We start from the raw sequence: 19,711 nt of genomic DNA on the forward strand, positions 1-19,711 counted from the left end.
TAATCATATGTATATATTGAATTTGTGACTTCATATATTAATTGAATTGTGAAAATTTGACTTGTGGAAATTTTCACATGTCATTGGAAATTTTATTCTAAAATTACACAACCTTGTTGGCAGAGTTTAACCAGCCTGCGTGAGAAAGTGATGAAGTTGTGAGGGTTGTGAGTTGCTGTGACTATGTTTTAAGCTGTGCTGATATACGATGTCATCCCAGTCGAAGTCTGCGGCGTCACCCGATGGGAGAAGGTATCTCCGCGGACTGTAAGTAAAGGAAGTCCCCTCCGGCAGAGGCGGCATCGCAACATAAGAAGAAAGGCAGCTTCTTCAGGGAAGCAGACCTCGTCATCCAGGCATTCATCTAGATTGTCCCACTCTGGTAGATCGTCAAGGTGGTACATACCCTTATGCAGCGTCATCAACAGATGTTGGTGTGCCTGGTGCTGAAGCAGATGGTTCCAGCCCTTTAAGTCCTCCAGTGTTGCAGCCTGAGGTCTTCCTTGCAGCAGACAGCTTAAAGTCCTGAGATACTGTCAGCGCTCAGGTATGACATGCCGATCTACCCCTAGCAGTGATGCAGTTAGACTATCAGGTAATTGGAATCCCGGCAAGCAGTCTACCAAGCCGTTGCAGAGCCAGAGACAGCAGAAGTCAGGCTGGAACCCATTAGCATTTGCAAGCGCTATCAACGAGGCCGACAAATGAGTCAGTTGCAGTAGTCCGCAGCAGCATCCGATTACCAACGTGAGGTCCTCAATGCTGAAGACTTTGCTGATACCATCACCCGTAGGGTGATACAGGCGATGGAGATGAGATTAGACCGTGACATCACAGCCTGGCAGATGAGGGGCAGCATACTGAAGATGATGACCTAGTCTTCACTGAAGCTGAGGTGCTGGTGTGGGTGGCTGATGGTCTCCCGTTATCGCCCCCGTCCAAAGGCGCTAATCCTGCTGAGGCGTACTGTATGAAGGATGATGACTCTGAATGAATTACTATCCCGCCGATGAAGCCCATTGTCCAGGTATCAGACAACCTGAAATGCAGCCTTTGAGAAGGCTTCAAGACACAAAGGGCAACATACTCCGCGAGTTTAACCCTAGATGGTTCCGACATCACAACATGAGTCAATTCGACAAGGCTACAGAGGTTGATGAAGATTTCTACCTGGTCACTGACTTGAAGTCTTGCAGTTACAAGGTAGAAGACAAGAGATTAGGCGCAGCTTGATACGACAACCTGTAGGGCCTTTTACGGGTTAGCAAGGTCTAGAGCAATCAACGAGGCGCTGATGTACGCTTTCAAGAATCCTAAGACGGAGGAAGAAAAGATGATCCGGTCTACACTAGTTGTCCAGCGAGGATCAGGAGTTTATCTCCAATCACTTGGCTTCTACATCGGCAGGCATCACTCTTCTACATCGTCAAGGGTTGCTGAGTTCCTGTGCGTGGCCAGATGTCTACACCAAGCCTCTACTTAGGAAGCCTTAGGCAGTGCCTACTCTGTTTGGCCGGCATCCGGCAGTTGTCACCTGAAGTATCTCAAGACTCCAAAGACTTGATGTTGATCAAGTCGTACAGACGATCAACTCCATGGTGCGTCATTCAACTCAAGCTAGTCAACCATGATCCTGCTTCTCTGGTATACAGAGAACCAAAGAGAAGAAGTTCCCGACTACACGTGGCGGCAACACGGGATCCTTTTCATCGTCCCAGTAATACTAGAAGTTACTCAGGCTGAGGATGGACCTCTGGTGGCGCAGGACATCCCGTTACTGAAGGGCAGGTTCGAGCGACTGGTCGCGCTTCCACCCCAGCTGTTCCTGTAAAACCGTCATCCGTGGGTGGGCGTCTGGGTCTATACTGGGAAAATTGGAGAGTACTACAGGACGACTATGTCACAGAAGTCTTACAGAGGGCTACAGCATCCAATTACAGTCGACGCCATCGTTGACAGATCAACCGTTGGTCTTCAAGTATCCTCAGCTACAGCGGAGACAAGCTCACGAGGCTATGGAGATGTTGATGGCAAAAGGTGCTGGAGAGGTCGTCGATCAACGCAGACTCACGCCGGGTATTACTCTCAATTTTCCTAGTACCCAAAAGAACTCCAAGAGAAGTTCCGACTTATCTTCAATATGAAGAGCTTCAACAGAAATTACCTGTTGAGACCAGAGAAGACCAGCTGAGACATCTTATCCGACCTTATCCGACTTCTTCATGGCCAGCATAGATCTGCAAGATGCCTATCTACATATCCCGATACATCCAGAATCCGGAAGTACCCAATTCCTGTTCGGTCGTCATTACCAGTGGAAGGTCCTGCCTTTTGGAATTTCATCGGCCCGTGGTTAATTACGCGAATAACCAAACCGATTGTCGCTTATCTCCATCAGAGGGGGCCTATGAAGTGCCTTCTACCTAGACGACGGCATCCAGGCACATCAAGATGCAGATCTACTCAAACTACAGCTGCAGTTTACGATCAACCTGTTGACACAGTTGGGCTGGCTGGTGAATCATCAGAAGTCGGAGTTGGAACCAACCCAAGACCTACAGTTCCTAGGCATCAGATTCCTGGCGTTGGAAAATCGCATCCTGGTTCCAGACAACCCGATGGCAGAGCATCCAGTCGTGCATACCAGACGCCCTCAACACTCCACTAGACTTCAGTATGTGGCAGCTAATCTTGGGTCTACTGGCGTGGGCACATGCTCTCATCCGCAGAGGAAGATTGCAACTTTGTCCGCTACAGAGGTTCCTGATAGCTCATCTAGACAATGTTCAGAAGTTCGCCATCCCACAACGTCTAAAGAAATTCCTGCTTTGGTGGACAGTAAGGTCGAAGGTTTGCGGCAGAACCTATTTGAGAGATCCAAATTACAACAGACATCTCTACGTGGATCGTCCCTCCAAGGCTGGGGGTGCACATCTCAACGATGAAGTTACAGCAGGGCTGTGGTCAGAGAAGGGTCTGCACATCAATCAGCTAGAACTGAAAGCAGTAATAGAAGCAGTACTACATTGGGCGGTGCAGTTAAAAGATCAGGTACTGATGATACACACACAACTCCACTGTGGCCTTTTACATAAATCTGCAAGGGTCCACGAGATCAGTGCCTCTGCTTCAACTGACGTTCCAGCTATTCGACATTGCAGAGATGAAATCAACCTGAAGATGGGCTTGCCACATCCCAGGGGCAAGAAGCGTCCCTAGCAGGCGCTCTGTCCAGACCAGTGCGACGGCCGTCTCCCACAGAGTGGAAGTTACATCCGAGGCGTTCCAGTGGATAACATCCCAACTCGGCCGCCCTCTCATAGATCTGTTTGCAACCCGTTTCAACAATCAGGTGACAACGTTCGTCTTGCCTGTGCCAGACCCGCTGGCATGGGCTGTCGACGCCTTAGCAATATCATGGGAAGGAATGAAGGCTTACGCCTTCCCTCCACCGAATCCTACTACCACAAGTACTACGCCAGGATCAACCAGACGAGGGTCCTACAACTGACTTTGGTAGCGCCTTACTGGCCAGCGGACTATGGTTCCCAGACCTCATAGATCATCACGGCGAACCAGTACTACGACTCCCAGACTGGCCGAATCTACTCGTCCATCCTCACACCAAGCAGCATCACGGCAACCCAAAAGCGTTCCAGTTACACGTTATGGAGGATATCACATACTGCTTGAAGAGTCGAGGATACTGCACTAGAGCAGACCAGGCAGTAACCTTGGCTCTACGTGAATCTACGTAGATCTAACCTGTATGATGACAAGTGGAGAAGCTTTGAACAGTATGCTGTTCGACAAGGGTTCCACGGCAAGATGAGCGACTAATCCACAAGTAGCAGATGACTTGTGGCATTTGAGTCCACTAGACATCTGAAGGGTTCCAAATTGTCTACTTACCTTCCGGCAATCAGCTCTGTCATCACCATGGTCATCACCATGAGGGGGTGAAGTTGACCAAGGTGCCCTGAACTTTCAAGTGAGAAGATCAACAACAGAAGTTCAGGGCACCAGCTTGGGACCTCAACATAGTACTACAGCACCTCATCAGTGAGGTATATGAGCCGCTGACACAGATGACATTTGAGTTATTAACTCAAAAGGCGATATTCCTCCTTGCCTTGGCTACTGCAGCTCGGATGTCAGAGATACACCCTTGACTTCAACCGCACGCGAGTCGACACGGGGAAGAAGGGTAGCAGTCCATCTAGGCCTTAGATGGGACTTTATAGCCAAGAACCAGCTACCGGGACAACCGGATCGTCAATTCCACGTCGGCATTATCAACCATCCTGGGTCCACAGGACTCTCAAGATCTATCTTTATTCCCGGTCAGAGCGCTGAAAATCTACTTGGAGAGATCTGATATGAGAAGGAGGAAGTTCAAGCGTCTATTTATCCCGCTATCACCCGCTACGACGGTAGAAGTCTCGCGTACTACGGTCTCCTTTTGGATCAGAGCGGTGATCCTAAGAGCCTACAAAGCAGCAGGGTTAGAGCCTCCAAGAGCATCTAACCCACATGAAGTAAGAGCGTTGGCCTCGACACTCGCCCTACATGGAAATTGCTCAATATCATCTATAATGGAAGGCTGCTTTTGGAAGTCAGACACTGTCTTCGCTAACCACTATCTGAGAGACATCTCCACGGAAGATGTATCTGGTATACATCGATTCGGCCCTCTAGTCATAAGCGCAGCAACTCACTATGCCGGCCAGATGATGAAGAATCTCACCCTTGTCATGCAGACTCGTTGATGCCAGGCAATTGTTCCATTGCCACCGGCTGAGAGTCCATGTTCCCCTATCTTACGAGATAAAACAGCATGAGTGATACATAGACTCAGTTATGGTAATGTTCTTGCCTTAACAGATGGGTCGCGATACCAGGTTCGGTAATGTTCTTGCCACAAACATATTGGGTCATTGCAGAATATCTAGACAAGGTGTCTAGTATACTGAATCCACAAAACCTAGGCATACTTCTAACACATTATGTATAAGCAGGTGGTCCCCAATTAGCATCGAGAAGATACTGAAGTTAGCAGAAAAGAAACTTCCCAGGGGTAAATCAAGCTGAACGCTGATGTGAATACAATCATGCAGGGAACTCCTGTAGGTGGCTGGACCACCACCTTTCCCTCGGATTCAGTAAGCAAATAATCATGAGTCAGGATAAGGAAAAATATGTAATTTTTATGGTAAAATTAATATTTTATACTTATCCTGACTCATGAGATGAAGCCCTCCCAACAGTCCCCCTCTCACCACCGCGGGTTTCCCTGTAGACCTGAGTGGGGCATATATCGAGAGAGAGTGAGGACCAAAGCATGGCAAGGTCATGTGCGGGTTTTGGCGGGGAAACCAAGGAAGGTAATTGAGGGTGAGTGATTTTATGCGTTAAGCTTCAAGGGAATTGAAAGGATTCAAGTTTCCACTTGACCGTTCGGAAGAGAGGATGAGAAAGCATATATTTTTCCTTATCAAAAAAAAATCATGAGTCAGGATAAGTATAAAATATTAATTTTATTATAAAAATTACATACTCTGCTGTAATTGTCATCACAGTGTTTTAACCTTAAAGTGACATTGTTATACATGATGAGGATTGGCATTCATTCATTCATTCATTCATTCATTCATTCATTCATTTTCTATTGTGGAACTTTGAATGTGAAAATCACATAACAGCATGTGCAATATATTTAGTATGCAATATGTATGCAATGTATCACTTCCTGTACAGCCCTACATTCTTCCCCGACAGGTATCTTTCACCTATGCATCCACGGTCAGGTATCATTCCTCCATCAGCAACAAATGGCACCTTTCCTGTGAACTCCAGTCCTTCCTCCAGAGGAGCTGGGAATCCGGGCGGTCAAGATGGAGCGTCCGCTCCAGCACCAAGGCGATCTCAGTCTCTCAACCTTTTCTTCAGCAAAGGTCAGAAAACATTTATCTGTGAAATTTCCAATAACCCCAATAATTTCAAAATCTCTATCATAGAAAAATCTCAGCAATATTCCAGCTATATGGCGGCAGCCTGTAGATATCGAGTCTGGACCAGACAATGCAGTGATCAACAGCATGAGCATTGATCTACGAAATTGGAATATGATGACATGTGTCAACCAAGTCGGCGAGTCTGACCACCCGATCCCCTTAGTCGACTCTTGCGACAAGCATGGGTTAATGAAGATCAATTCTATCCCGCGTTTAAACGGGTTTGCAGCAGGTATGGGATTTCAGGTATGGGAATGGGAGTGTCCTTCAGTAGTAGTAACATTTTTAGCAAGTTTATGATCTTGTATCTATAAAGGAATAAAATGTATGATGAACCATATCGTTGTATGAAGACTGGTGCACCAGGGTGTAAACTCTTGTAGTTGTGGGTTAGAGAGCATTGTTCGACAAGCATAGAAGCGTGATGGAGGAATGCTGAATGACTTCTCTTGTTTCAGTTGGGAGGACAGGATTTCACAAACTCCAGAAGTTGTGCACCATGCTGGAAGTGACCAAGGATGTGGTGAGTAGGCATCTCCGAGAATAGGTGTAGGTTCCGATTGAGTAGGCGCAACCTCTCTGTTAGAATTGCCAGTGTAGGTTCCGATTGAGTAGGCACAACCTCTCTGTTAGAATTCTCAGTGTACGCCCCAAGTGAGTAGGTGCAACCTCTCTGTTAGAATTCCCTGTGTAGGTTCCGATTGAGTGAGGGCAACCTCTCTGTTAGAATTGCCAGTGTAGGTTCGATTGAGTAGGTGCAACCTCTCTCTGTTAGAATTGCCAGTGTAGGTTTCGATTGAGTGAGCAACCCTCTCTGTTAGAATTGCCAGTGTAGGTTCGATTGAGTAGGCAACCTCTCTGTTAGAATTGCCAGTGTAGGTTCGATTGAGTGGTGCAACCTCTCTGTTAGAATTGCCAGTGTAGGTTCCAAGTGAGAAGGCACAACCTATCTCATAGAATTCTCCAGTGTATTTCGATCCCAAGTGAGAAGGCACAACCTATCTCATAGAATTCTCTGTGTTGCCACGTTCCCCAGTGAGTAGGGGCACAACCTATCTCATAGAATTCTCAGTGTATGGTCCCAAGTGAGTAGGCACAACCTATCTCATAGAATTCTCAGTGTCACGTTCCCAAGTGAGTAGGCACAACCTATCTCCTAGAATTCTCAGTGTATCGTTCCCCAGTGAGTAGGCACAACCTATCTCCTAGAATTCTCAGTGTACTGTCCCAAGTGAGTAGGCACAACCTATCTCCTAGAATTCTCAGTGTACGTCCCAAGTGAGTAGGCACAACCTATCTCATAGAATTCTCAGTGTACAACCTCCCAGAGTGAGTAGGCACAACCTATCTCATAGAATTCCTCAGTGTAAGTCCCAGAGTGAGTAGGGCACAACCTATCTCCTAGAATTCTCAGTGCACATCCCAAGTGAGTGGGCACAACCTATCTCCTAGAATTCTCAGTGTGCGTCCCAAGTGAGTAGGGCACAACCTATCTCATAGAATTCTCAGTGTATCGTTCCCAGTGAGTAGGCACAACCTCTCTGTTAGAATTCCCAGTGTAGGTTCCGATTGAGTAGGCACAACCTATCTCCTAGAATTCTCAGTGTAGGTCCCAAGTGAGTAGGCACAACCTATCTCCTAGAATTCCCAGTGTAGGTCCCCAGTGAGTAGGCACAACCTATCTCCTAGAATTCCCAGTGTAGGTTCCCAGTGAGTAGGCACAACCTATCTGTTAGAATTCCCCAGTGTAGGTTTCCAAATCTCTCTCAGAATTCTCAGTGTACGTCCCAAGTGAGTAGGCACAACCTATCTCCTAGAATTCTCAGTGTATGTCCCAAGTGAGTAGGCACAACCTATCTCAGAATTCTCAGTGTACGTCCCAAGTGAGTAGGCACAACCTATCTCAGAATTCTCAGTGTAAGTGAGTAGGCAGGCATGACCCTTTCTCAGAATGGTCAGTGTATGTCCCAAGTTAGTAGGCTTACCTCACTTCTCCTAGAATTCTCAGTGTAGGTTCCCAATGAGTATACACAACCTACTTCACCCTGGTTAGAAGACATGACATGTTTCCTCATAGCAGAATTCCAAGTGTAGAATTGTGCTCTTGCCTATGTCCCTGTGCAGGTTGCCAGTAGCTACTGCTTGCTTGAAAGTCCCTATCATAATGTCCCATTGGACTGCCATGATTTTGAACTCAGTTAAAAGTTAAAATGTTTCCTTCAGCAACAAAAGATCTGGACATGTTTTGAATACTGCATCACTAACAAGCCAGCACTGATGAAAAACAGACACATCGACCAGGTTGGTGGTGACTTGATTTAATGCCTTTTTTCACAATTATACTTTATATGCAGTGTTCAATTTGGCCAGGATGATGGCTGGTTTTCAGTTTACCCATGAAGATCCAGGTTAGAATTGGTCTTTAGCAACCCATACTTGGTGTAAGAGGTGGACCCTTGAAGATCCATTTTAGAATTGGTCTTCAGTAACCCATGCTTGTCGTAAGAGGCAACTATTGGGATCCAGACTCTTGACTTGGTTGACACATGTCTTCCCTATTATGTAATCGATGCTCATGCTGTTGCTCACTGGATTGTGTGGTCCAGACTTGATTATTTACAGACCATCACCTATGGGGAATATTGCTGTGTGGTCAATCAATCAATCAATCAATCAATCCAAAGGGTGACTAATGGGATCGAATCAAGATCACTGACTTGGTTGACCGAATGTCATCATTATCCCTTGGGCTATAGATCAATGCTCATGCTGTTGATCACTGGTTTGTCTGGTCCAGACAATAAGTGGGCATGGCATAAGATATATCTCACCTGACATCTGTCAAAGTTACCATATAAGCTCTAACAAGTACTGTGATGTGATAATAGTGTGGTTGGTGTTGTAGATCATGATGTGTTCGCTGTACGGGATCTGCAAGGTGGTTGAGAAGGAGATCAAGTTCAAGGCGATCGTCCACATGTACAGGAACTTAGCAAATGTGGATCAATCGGTAAAACACAACCACTGTCCCTGTGAGGTTCTTATACACCGACATGGCCTCACTATCATATTAATCTGTCCTTGTCATCAGCATTGTTATTCATATTATTTGGTTAATATCCACACAACGCGTTTTCGAGGGGTATTATTTTGGACTCCGTGCTTCCATATGTCCATCCATGAAAATTCGGTCTTTTCCTCGAACAGAACTCTAAAACCGTTCAAAGTTTCTTCACCAAATTTGGCACATAGATAGGTCTTTTGGTGAACTGGTGACTTTTGGTAGTTTTGGAATTTCTAAATAAAATATGTTTTGTGTTTCCATGGCAACAAGTTTTACTTTTGACTGAAATGGGTGTTAGTTTTCTTTTGGTGGTAGATGGTCTTTTTCTGGAGCAGAACTCTAAAACACATTCAGAGAGTTCTTCAGCCCTGGTGGTAAACTGGTACCGGTGCCTTTTAGCTGGTTTTGGATTTCGAATAAAATAATTTTTGCATTTCCATGGCAACAAGTTCTCCATTGACTGAAATTGGACTGAAATTTGTGCTGCTTTCCAGAGCAAAACTTTAAAATCCTTTCAGTACTGTAATTCCACTTTGTGGGTTTTCAACAGTATCACTGTATTTCTGTATCAGCATTACTGAGGTACATCAAAGCATGGAAGCACTCAGGCAGTCTGTTGTTGATACTAGCATGCTCGTATATTAGTAGATTACATATGTATGTTTTCATTAGAATAATGTCGAAAAATGTGACATTTGACATCATAACTAGTTGACATATTCCTGAAGAGTATTTTACCATTGCGGGGATATTGATGACTTTGTCTTCTTGTTTTAGAGATGTGTGAAGCTCATTTCTGGTGTCCCCTGCCGTGATGTTGGTGGAATATTGCTAAAAGCGTAAAACTAAACTCAGTCAGTCAGTCTTGTTTTAGACTTGAGATTGTTGTTTTCTCTGCTGTAGGTTTACAAGAGTGCCTTCATACACTTGACGTGAGATTACGTCTGTTGTTTTGTCTGCTCTAGGTTTACAAGAGTGCCTTCATACACTTGACGTGAGATTACGTCTGTTGTTTTGTCTGCTCTAGGTGTACAAGAGTGCCTTCATACACTTGACGTGAGATTACGTCTGTTGTTTTGTCTGCTCTAGGTGTACAAGAGCCTTCATACAATTGACTTGAGATTACGCCTGTTGTTTTGTCTGCTCCTGAAGGTACAAGAGTGCCTTCATACACTTGACATGAGATTACGCGTCAGTTGTTTTGTCTGCTCTAGGTGTACAAGAGTGCCTTCATACCCTTTACGTGAGATTACATCTGTTGTTTTGTCTGCTCTAGGTGTACAAGAGTGCCTTCATACATGGGAGTGAGTTCGACTCTATCATCGGATTCTACAACAAAGTTTTCATGCAGAATATGAAGACCTACATTCTTCAGTTCTCAGTCAACAGGCCCATGGTAAGTCGCTGCAGTGGTCCGACTTGCTGATCTTCAGCAACCCATGCTTGTTGCTTTGTGGAGGTCAGTAAAATGTCATCTTTGGGGTTACACCTTCTCAGTAAAGTGCTGGTTCAATCTTGGGCCTTTCAGGAAGAGTTTCTCTGTGGGTACTTTAGTGTCTTATGCTGAAGTTTTAATCTCGGATGGGACTCGATTCAAAGTAGTTCAGTATTTTACTGAGAAAGTGTACTCCAAAATAAAACATAAGTTACATTTGACCAAATGGCATTCCATGTAGGTTTGAATTAGTAGTGTCTTCAGCAGCCTAGACTAACATCTTGACAGTGAGATCTTCATCATCATTTTGGCAACCAAGTTTCTTCTTTGAGAGGCATTTTAGAAGTTGTGAAGATGAAGGAAAACTGATTTCTATGGATAGTCAACTTCTTTATTTATTATTTCATCTCGTCAGCCTATCACAACCTAATCAAAGACCACCACCAGTAATCCTTCCCTACCTCCTTTGTCCATCTGGCTTCCATGCTCCCTCCTTTGTGCTTGTAATCACAACTATTGTATCGTCCAACTCATCAATTGTATAAACTCAACTCTAATCACAATCAATCACTCTGTACATCAACCTCCTCTGCTGTAATCACTTATCAAATATCCAATGTACATCAACCTTGTTAATTGTATATACTCACTATGCAGCTATGTATATATTCTCCTTGCTTCAGTTGTTGTATCACTTGCTTGATAACGGTGTTAGTACATACACCGAAGCGTCGCACTCATTGCAATAAAGAAGTTGACTATCCATAGAAATCAGTTTTCCTTCAACCAAGTTTCTTGTCAAATAAAGTAGTCGGGTATCTGGCGTGCTGCCTTGTTTGATGCTAATCATTTTAGCCCATCACATGCTGATACTCATAATGTAAATCACTGGATTGTCTGGTCCAAACTCAATTATTTACAGACAACTGTCACATAGCTGGAAAAATTGCCAAGTGCATTATTACACAACAAATAAAGTCCAGTTGACATGCATGGAAACCCATTTCAAGAGGTCAGACTTCTGTGAAAGTTTTTTTCATGGCTTGTCATTGTGCACAGACATTGTGCTCATGTAGGTGATGATGTTGCTGCTGATGGTGATATAGATGATGATGGTGATGATATAGATGATGATGGTGATGATATAGATGATGATATGGAGCATTCACTCAATCACTGATAAATCGGTGGTTTGTGTCAGTCATGATTAAGCCTAACTTTCAGTGATTTCGGTCAGGGAATTAAATACTTTTGTCTGTCACCAGCCTTTAAAGCTGCTCCCAGACTCACCTTGTTCATGTCAATCTGACCATTGTTTGTATTTTCAGGCTCCGACACTATCTCCAGTTCCAAAGCAGATGATGTCACCCCGCACTGCCTCCCAGCATTACAGGTAGGTAGGGGGTTGTCCTGTGTGTGTCGGGGGCGTGTAATTTATAGCAAGGGTGGTGGGTATGAACTAGGGCTGGGACTGGTCCAAATTTCTTACCTGGGAACCTGACCCCCTATTACCCGACCCGACCCGGGTACCCGTTATACCGATTATAACACTACAGGGATAGAAATACTTTTTTTCTAAGTGTGCCTTAGAAGTGTGCCCACATTTCTTTTTCAGAAGAAGTCCTCCTTGGGGTACATATAAGCATTAAAATGTCCATTTTAAAAAACCTACGACAGTTGTAACAATATTTCAATAAAATATTTTTACCAAACAAAAACTTCGTTATGTTTAGTGAGACCATCCCTATAGGGCCCCTCACAGGGCCCCCTACAGCCAAGAGCAGGTAACTCACATGTTTTCAGAATAGATGACTGTAGCAATGATGATGATCATGAAATTTGTTGTACAAATGTAACCTGTTTTCTGTTATCACTGATATGTCTTCTGTTTAAAATGGTTTTCTTAAGCTTCATTTGTTCTGCTGTCCCAGCACCTTTAATAGCTAAGAATTGTGGGACAGGTTATCTTGTTCAATATATCTAACATACACAATTTCCTCTTCAATAACCAAACTATCAGTACTCCCAAAACTCTTAATGGAAAAACAACCAGATTTCTTTACATCATCCATCATAGTTCCAGTGATTTCCTGGGCGGTAAAGTTAATAAATGTTTTTGCTTGTTTGTCATTTGGCGCAAGTGTTTTGAATTGGGGATTAAATGACTAAAGGTGAGGTATGTCTAAAAAGAATTAGGCGTGCCATAAGGGCACCAAAACATCAGAACAGCAAACATCCCTCCATAACAAATAAGGAGCTACAAGCAACTGCCAATTAATTAGGGCTGTAACGATGCATCAAACTATCGATGCATTCAATTGTTGAGACTCTGATAGCGATTTATCGATGGTAGAAACGTAAAGCTATTATTTTTCCTTATCCTGACTCATGTATTATTGCTTGTCTCCTTCCTTTCCCGAACGTTAGTGGAACACTTGTATCTCCTTTTTGAAGCTCCCTTTAAAAAAAAGCAGACGTAAAATCACTACTCACCACGAGTTGTGTCCCTCTGGTTTTGGCGGGAAAACGGCGCCACCCGTCTTCCCATGCTTCACTCTCTCCTTCTTCGCCCTAGTGGACGGTTGGGAGAGCGCCTGTGTCTCCAATACGGCACTATATCCTTTGATTAATTAGTTATTTCCCTATAAGTTACCTTTATAAGGCTTTAGGGAGTATCCTTCTACAATATGGTTTGAAATTTATTCGTAATTTGACTGTTTATTCACGGTTTTTACGTGATTGTTCAGTTGTTTACATTTCATGAAAACCTGTTTTAGATTATGGTTTAGGTTATCTGCTGCAGACCATTTTACTGTGCCCCAGTTGCACAACAATATGTACTTCCAGCTCTCGCTGTAACTTATGTCAGCAATTTACACAAATTCAATTTAATAATTATTATTTCTCTGTACTTAGGTGTGCTAAGGATAAATCCAGATGACTTTTGCAAGTCATGGATAAACCGGCTGAGTCCCTCAAGAGCTGTCCATCATTGTCAGACGACATACTTCCATCCAGTGACCTGCCGGAGGCGTCCTCTGAAGATGGGCGTGGGATGTTGTCCGCCATTACACCGAAGAAAGGTCTTCTACATCGGAAAAACTCCTCAACCCATAATGAAGAAGAAGAGGCCATCTTCGTCGCAGAAGAAGCCTCTTACACCCTAAGATTTCAAGCAGCTCTCGGGGAGTTCTTCGCAGATTACGAGGACTTTTAGCGAAATCGTCCCGATGGAAGAGAGAGGACTTTATGATGAGCCGCTGCTGATCATCCCACAGATACAGCATAAGAAAAGGAAGCAGGCGTCCAGCAACGGTAGCGCCAGCAGCCCTATCTACGCCAGTCCGAGTTACCTTCTACACTGACAGCAGAGATCCATGAGGCACAGCGATCCCTGGACCATATCGCTACCATCTCAGATCGACATCACTACAATCGCCGCAGACATTCAACCCTGGGGCCTTCATGCAGCAATTCTCTCAACAGATGATGGAGATGATGGAAGCCCGGCGCAGGGAAAGAGCCACGCATGATGGACAGCCAGGCGTCTCTCATGCTCAAGTCATCAACCTCAGAGAGGATCCAGACCTGCACGAATCGAATTCCCACACTGATGATACATCTGAGAGGCCCACCAGAGAATCTAGCTCTAGGACGAAGAGCAGATCTACGCTTCATGGCGTCCAGCAAACCTGCGCCAAGAGGGCGGCATGCTCTTCAGAACCAATGAGATCGTCATCGGATGATGAGGGCTAATAAAGAACCTTCACGCAGGCTGACCCGCTTCATGAGAGAAAGAAACCTACACCACCTAGAAGGTCGAGAGAGGCCTCGGGACTCATACCCTCAACAAAATCTCTCACCTGCCGGCGAAGGTTATCTGAATTATCTTCAACAGCGTCAACAACAAGATCGCCCGGAAGGCAATCCCGGACTAGAAGACTCTCACCTACACGCAGGTCGCCTTTACAGATCGCCTCTTAGAACTTTTACACGTAGTTCAACATGCTCATCCCCGTAATGTGATCGCCACGTAGATCGCCACGCAGAATCCCCACACAGATCCCCAACAAAGGATGGTCAACGATCTCTTATACCAGTGGACATGATACAGAGGGCGATGGCGGTATCATATTTTTCGGACTCAGAGATAAAATAATGGATGGCTAATGGACTGGACCTAAGCGTCACCCTCTCTAAGGAAGAGAATGAAGCACTCACGTACCTAATGAAGGGCGATGATGTGGCTACACGATCACTCTACCTCCAATTGATCCCATCTCGAAGTACCAGAGGATTTAGATGCAGCCTTCAGGAAGGCAACGGTTCCAGGCTCCTAATATCCCACAGTTCAATGCAAAGAAGTTCTCACTATACAACATGGACCCGCTCATGAAGGCACAAAAGATAGATGAGAACTATAAAATCATCAACGCCTCCCGGACCAAATCTTACAAGATTGATGACAAAAAGCTGGCACAGATAGACACTATGACCAGAAGGATGTTCTTCGACTTAAAAGATCCAGGGCAGTTAATGAGACGCTAATCACCAAGTTTAAGAACTCTACTGCAGAGGAAGACCGGATGATTTATTCTGCCCTACTAACGCAGAAAAAGGACCACCAATTTATGTTGGAGCATCTATCATCCATATCAGCAGCATTGACGCTAGCTAGAAGACAAGGACTATTGTCATCATGCAACTGGAGTGAACGCTTCACTAAGATCGCTGTACAGAGCTCCATGGTCTACAACATCCATCTTAGCGTAGGGGAGATTGACAAGGTCGCCAAGGGAGTCACAAAGGAATCTAGAGAAGTCTTGATCAAGTCCATTGATACACTAGCCAGTGTCATCAGACAGATGTCCTAACTACTCTGGCAAATCCAAATTTGCAGGCATCCAGAAATCAAGAGAAAAGAAATGGGGACCTCCAAAGGAGGAAAGGGATTCTTTCGGTCACGCCCATCCGCAACTATAGAGGACTACCTGGACGCAGGCAGGGCACCCAGAGGCTATAGACGATGAAAGATTGGGTTCGAAACGACTGGAGTCTTCCACCCCAGCCGCTCCTCGCTCAACTTCTTTCCAAGTTGGTGGACGCCTACAACGCTACTGGGAGAACTGGGAAATTCTTCAAGATCCATTTGTATCCAACATCCTAAGAGACGGATATCACATACAACTACAAGCAGCCCCCTCCATTAACAAACGCACCACAGAGGTTCAACTTTGCAACCCATCGGACAGAGAGGCTTACAAGAAGCGGTCACATCTCTACTAGAGAAGGACGCTTATAGAGGTGATAGACCAGGACCAGATCTCACCAGGATTCTACTCCCCAGTTTTCCTCGCACTCAAAGAAAAACTCCAAAGAAAAGTTCCGACTAATTTACAACATGAGGACATTCAACAGAGATTATCTACGCAAAACCAGCAAAGTTCAGCATGATTCATCTACCACAACTACTACATCGTCTCGTCCGTCCGTTGGACCACATGGCCAGCATAGATCTACAGGACGATACCTGCATATTCCTATACATCTGGAATCAAGGAAGTACCTGAGATTCGTACTAGACGGATCTACACTACCAATGGAAATTCCTGCCATTTTGAATATCATCGGCCCCTGGTTGTTTACAAGGTAGCCGAAGCCCATAGTCACATACCTACATCATCGAGGTTCTACGAGTGCTTCTACCTAGACGATGGGATTCAAGCTCATCAAGATCCCAGTCATCTCAGACTTCAACTACACTTCACCATCAGGCTTCTCACTCAACTAGGGTGGCTAGTGAATCTCCTCAAGTCGGAACTAGAGCCTACACAGGACCTGCAGTTCCTAGGAATTCGGCTCATCACAACAGAAAACCGCATAGCGGTTCCAGAGGACCGTTGGCTGAAGATACAACACATGGTATCTCAAGCTCTACTCTCTCATTGGCCACTCTTTTACAGTGGCAGAGTCTGTTGGGTCTCCCTCCGTCAGCACAAGATATGTCGCGAGAGGGAGATTACAACTACGCCCACTACAGGTCTTCGTGAATGTACATCTGGACGATCAGGACCCCTTCGGACTCCCGGACAGACTAAAACCATATCTACTATGGTGGACTCAGAGATCGAATGTTTGCGGAGGCACCTACTTAGCAGAGCCTGAGTGCAAGACGCATCTCTATGTGGGCGATCTCTCAAGGTTGGGGAGCACACCTCGACAACAAAGTATCAGCTGGGAAATGGACAATAGAGGAGAAAGATCTGCACATCAACATGCTGGAAATGAAAGCAGTGATAAACGCCATACTCCACTGGACCAGCATTTTAAAGAATGCACATCTAACGGTACACACGGACAACTCCACAGTGGCGTTCTACATAAACAGACAAGGATCAACAAGGTGGGCTTAACCTTCTGAACCTCTGCTTTCAACTGTTCAGCATAATAGACAATCTGAACATCCATTATAAGCATGCCACATTCCAGGAGCCAAGAATGTGATAGCAGACGCACTATCTCGTCCAACTCAGCCATCCCCAACAGAATGGATGCTACATCCAGAGATCTTCAAACAGATCATACAAGAGATAGGAGCGCCACTAATAGACTTATTTGCCACAAGATTCAACAATCAACTGGTAACATTAGGTCTCTCCAATACCAGATCCACGAAAGCATGGGCAACAGATGCTCTAAGCATCTCTTAGGGAAGGACTAACGCCTTACGCTGTTCCAACACCAGCTCTAATACCGAAAGTGTTGCAGAAAATCATACAGGCGAGGAACCTGGTAACTGATTTTGGTGGATGCCTTACTGGCCAGCGAGGAATATGGTTCCCCATTCTCATACAAGAACTAGGACCGCCTCAACTGCAACTACCAGAGAGGACGAACTTGCTAGTACATCCGCACACCAAGCAAGCACACGGCAACCCACAGGTGTTCCGGCTACACGCGTGGAGCGTATCAAGGCGTGCTTGAATAAGAGAGGATATTCCGCCAGAGCAGTGAAAGCAGTCACGCTAGCTTTACGCAAGTCAACACGCAACTTGTACGACGACAAATGGCGAAGCTTCGAGACCTACGCTTTGAAAACAGGCTTCACAGCCATAAAAGCGACACACCCTCAAGTGGCGGACTATCTTTGTCACCTAAGACAAACGAAGCGGTTAAAAGGGTCAACACTCTCAACATAACTAGCGGCATTGAGCTCAGTTATCACTATGAGGACGAGTGTAAAACTGACTAAGGTACCAGAGTTACTGGCCTTACTACGCTCTTTTAAACTGGAGGACCAACAACAGAGATTTAAAGCTCCGGCGTGGGACCTCAACATAGTTCTGAGCATCTCACCAGTGACGCTTATGAACCATTAGATAGGACATCTTTTGAGTTCTTGACGAGAAAAACTCTATTCCTGATCGCCTTTAGCAACAGCAGCAAGGATGTCAGAAATACATGCTCTGGACTTTGAGAGGACACGATTTGATGAAAATCAAAACATCGTGCATATGGGACTGAGATAGGACTTTATAGCAATGAATCAACTGCCAGGTCAACCCGACAGACAATTCCACATCCCAGCACTATCATCAGTCCTTGGGCCACAGGATACACAGGACCTATCCTTATGCCCAGTAAGAGCATTAAAAGTCTACCTACAAAGGTCTAGGACCAGGAGACGAAAATTCAAGCGCTCTTTTCATCCCTATATCGACAGCGACACAGACGGAGATCTCTCGCTACTCTGATATCAATATGGATGAGAACTGTCATACTACTGGGCCTACAAAGCAGCAGGACTTGATCCTCCAAGAGCCTCCAATCCACATTGGAGCTCTAATACACCAGCTCTAATACCGAAAGTGTTGCAGAAAATCATACAGACGAGGAACCTGCAACTGATTTTGGTCGCGCCTTACTGGCCAGCGAGAATATGGTTCCCCATTCTCATACAAGAACTAGGACCGCCTCAACTGCAACTACCAGAGAGGACGAACTTGCTAGTACATCCGCACACCAAGCAAGCACACGGCAACCCACAGGTGTTCCGGCTACACGCGTGGAGCGTATCAAGGCGTGCTTGAATAAGAGAGGATATTCCGCCAGAGCAGTGAAAGCAGTCACGCTAGCTTTACGCAAGTCAACACGCAACTTGTACGACGACAAATGGCGAAGCTTCGAGACCTACGCTTTGAAAACAGGCTTCACAGCCATAAAAGCGACACACCCTCAAGTGGCGGACTATCTTTGTCACCTAAGACAAACGAAGCGGTTAAAAGGGTCAACACTCTCAACATAACTAGCGGCATTGAGCTCAGTTATCACTATGAGGACGAGTGTAAAACTGACTAAGGTACCAGAGTTACTGGCCTTACTACGCTCTTTTAAACTGGAGGACCAACAACAGAGATTTAAAGCTCCGGCGTGGGACCTCAACATAGTTCTGAGCATCTCACCAGTGACGCTTATGAACCATTAGATAGGACATCTTTTGAGTTCTTGACGCAGAAAACTCTATTCCTGATCGCCTTAGCAACAGCAGCAAGGATGTCGGAAATACATGCTCTAGACTTTGAGAGGACACGATTTGACGAAAAATCAAAACATCGTGCATATGGGACTGAGATAGGACTTTATAGCAAAGAATCAACTGCCAGGTCAACCGGACAGACAATTCCACATCCCAGCACTATCATCAGTCCTTGGGCCACAGGATACACAGGACTCCATCCTTATGCCCAGTAAGAGCATTAAAAGTCTACCTACAAAGGTCTAGGACCAGGAGACGAAAATTCAAGCGTCTTTTCATCCCTATATCGACAGCTTACACAGACGGAGATCTCTCGACTACGATATCAATATGGATGAGAACTGTCATACTACGGGCCTACAAAGCAGCAGGACTTGATCCTCCAAGAGCCTCCAATCCACATGAAATTAGAGCTCTGGCATCAACACTCGCTCTACATGGGAATTGCTCTATCACGACGATAATGGAGGGCTGCTTCTGGAAATGGGACATGGTGTTTGCCAACCACTACCTGAGAGACATTGCCACCGAGGACGCCTCTGGCATTCACCATTTCGGTCTAGCATAAGTGATAAGACCCAGTACTTGTAAGGACGCCTGCACATGACTTGCACAAGCCTAACCCAGGGTCGCTTCTCCACTTGATGCTTGCATCAAGAGAT

At 45.3% G+C, this 19,711-nt stretch overlaps 1 protein-coding gene across 1 annotated transcript in view; it reads left to right on the top strand.

The window, feature by feature from the left end:
* Positions 1-19,711, top strand: part of LOC124260136 (retinoblastoma-associated protein-like) — a 53,630-nt gene that overhangs the window by 28,746 nt on the left and 5,173 nt on the right. The window contains exons 20-25 of the mRNA XM_046694385.1: positions 5,779-5,954; positions 6,473-6,537; positions 8,238-8,315; positions 8,920-9,024; positions 10,355-10,474; positions 11,842-11,906. Coding sequence (XP_046550341.1) covers positions 5,779-5,954; positions 6,473-6,537; positions 8,238-8,315; positions 8,920-9,024; positions 10,355-10,474; positions 11,842-11,906 — 609 coding nt within the window. The remainder of the gene's footprint in view (positions 1-5,778; positions 5,955-6,472; positions 6,538-8,237; positions 8,316-8,919; positions 9,025-10,354; positions 10,475-11,841; positions 11,907-19,711) is intronic.

Source organism: Haliotis rubra, unplaced genomic scaffold, assembly GCF_003918875.1.
Source record: "Haliotis rubra isolate DU_JTF1 unplaced genomic scaffold, ASM391887v1 Scf1187, whole genome shotgun sequence".
Classification (NCBI taxonomy): Eukaryota; Metazoa; Mollusca; class Gastropoda; order Lepetellida; family Haliotidae; genus Haliotis; species Haliotis rubra.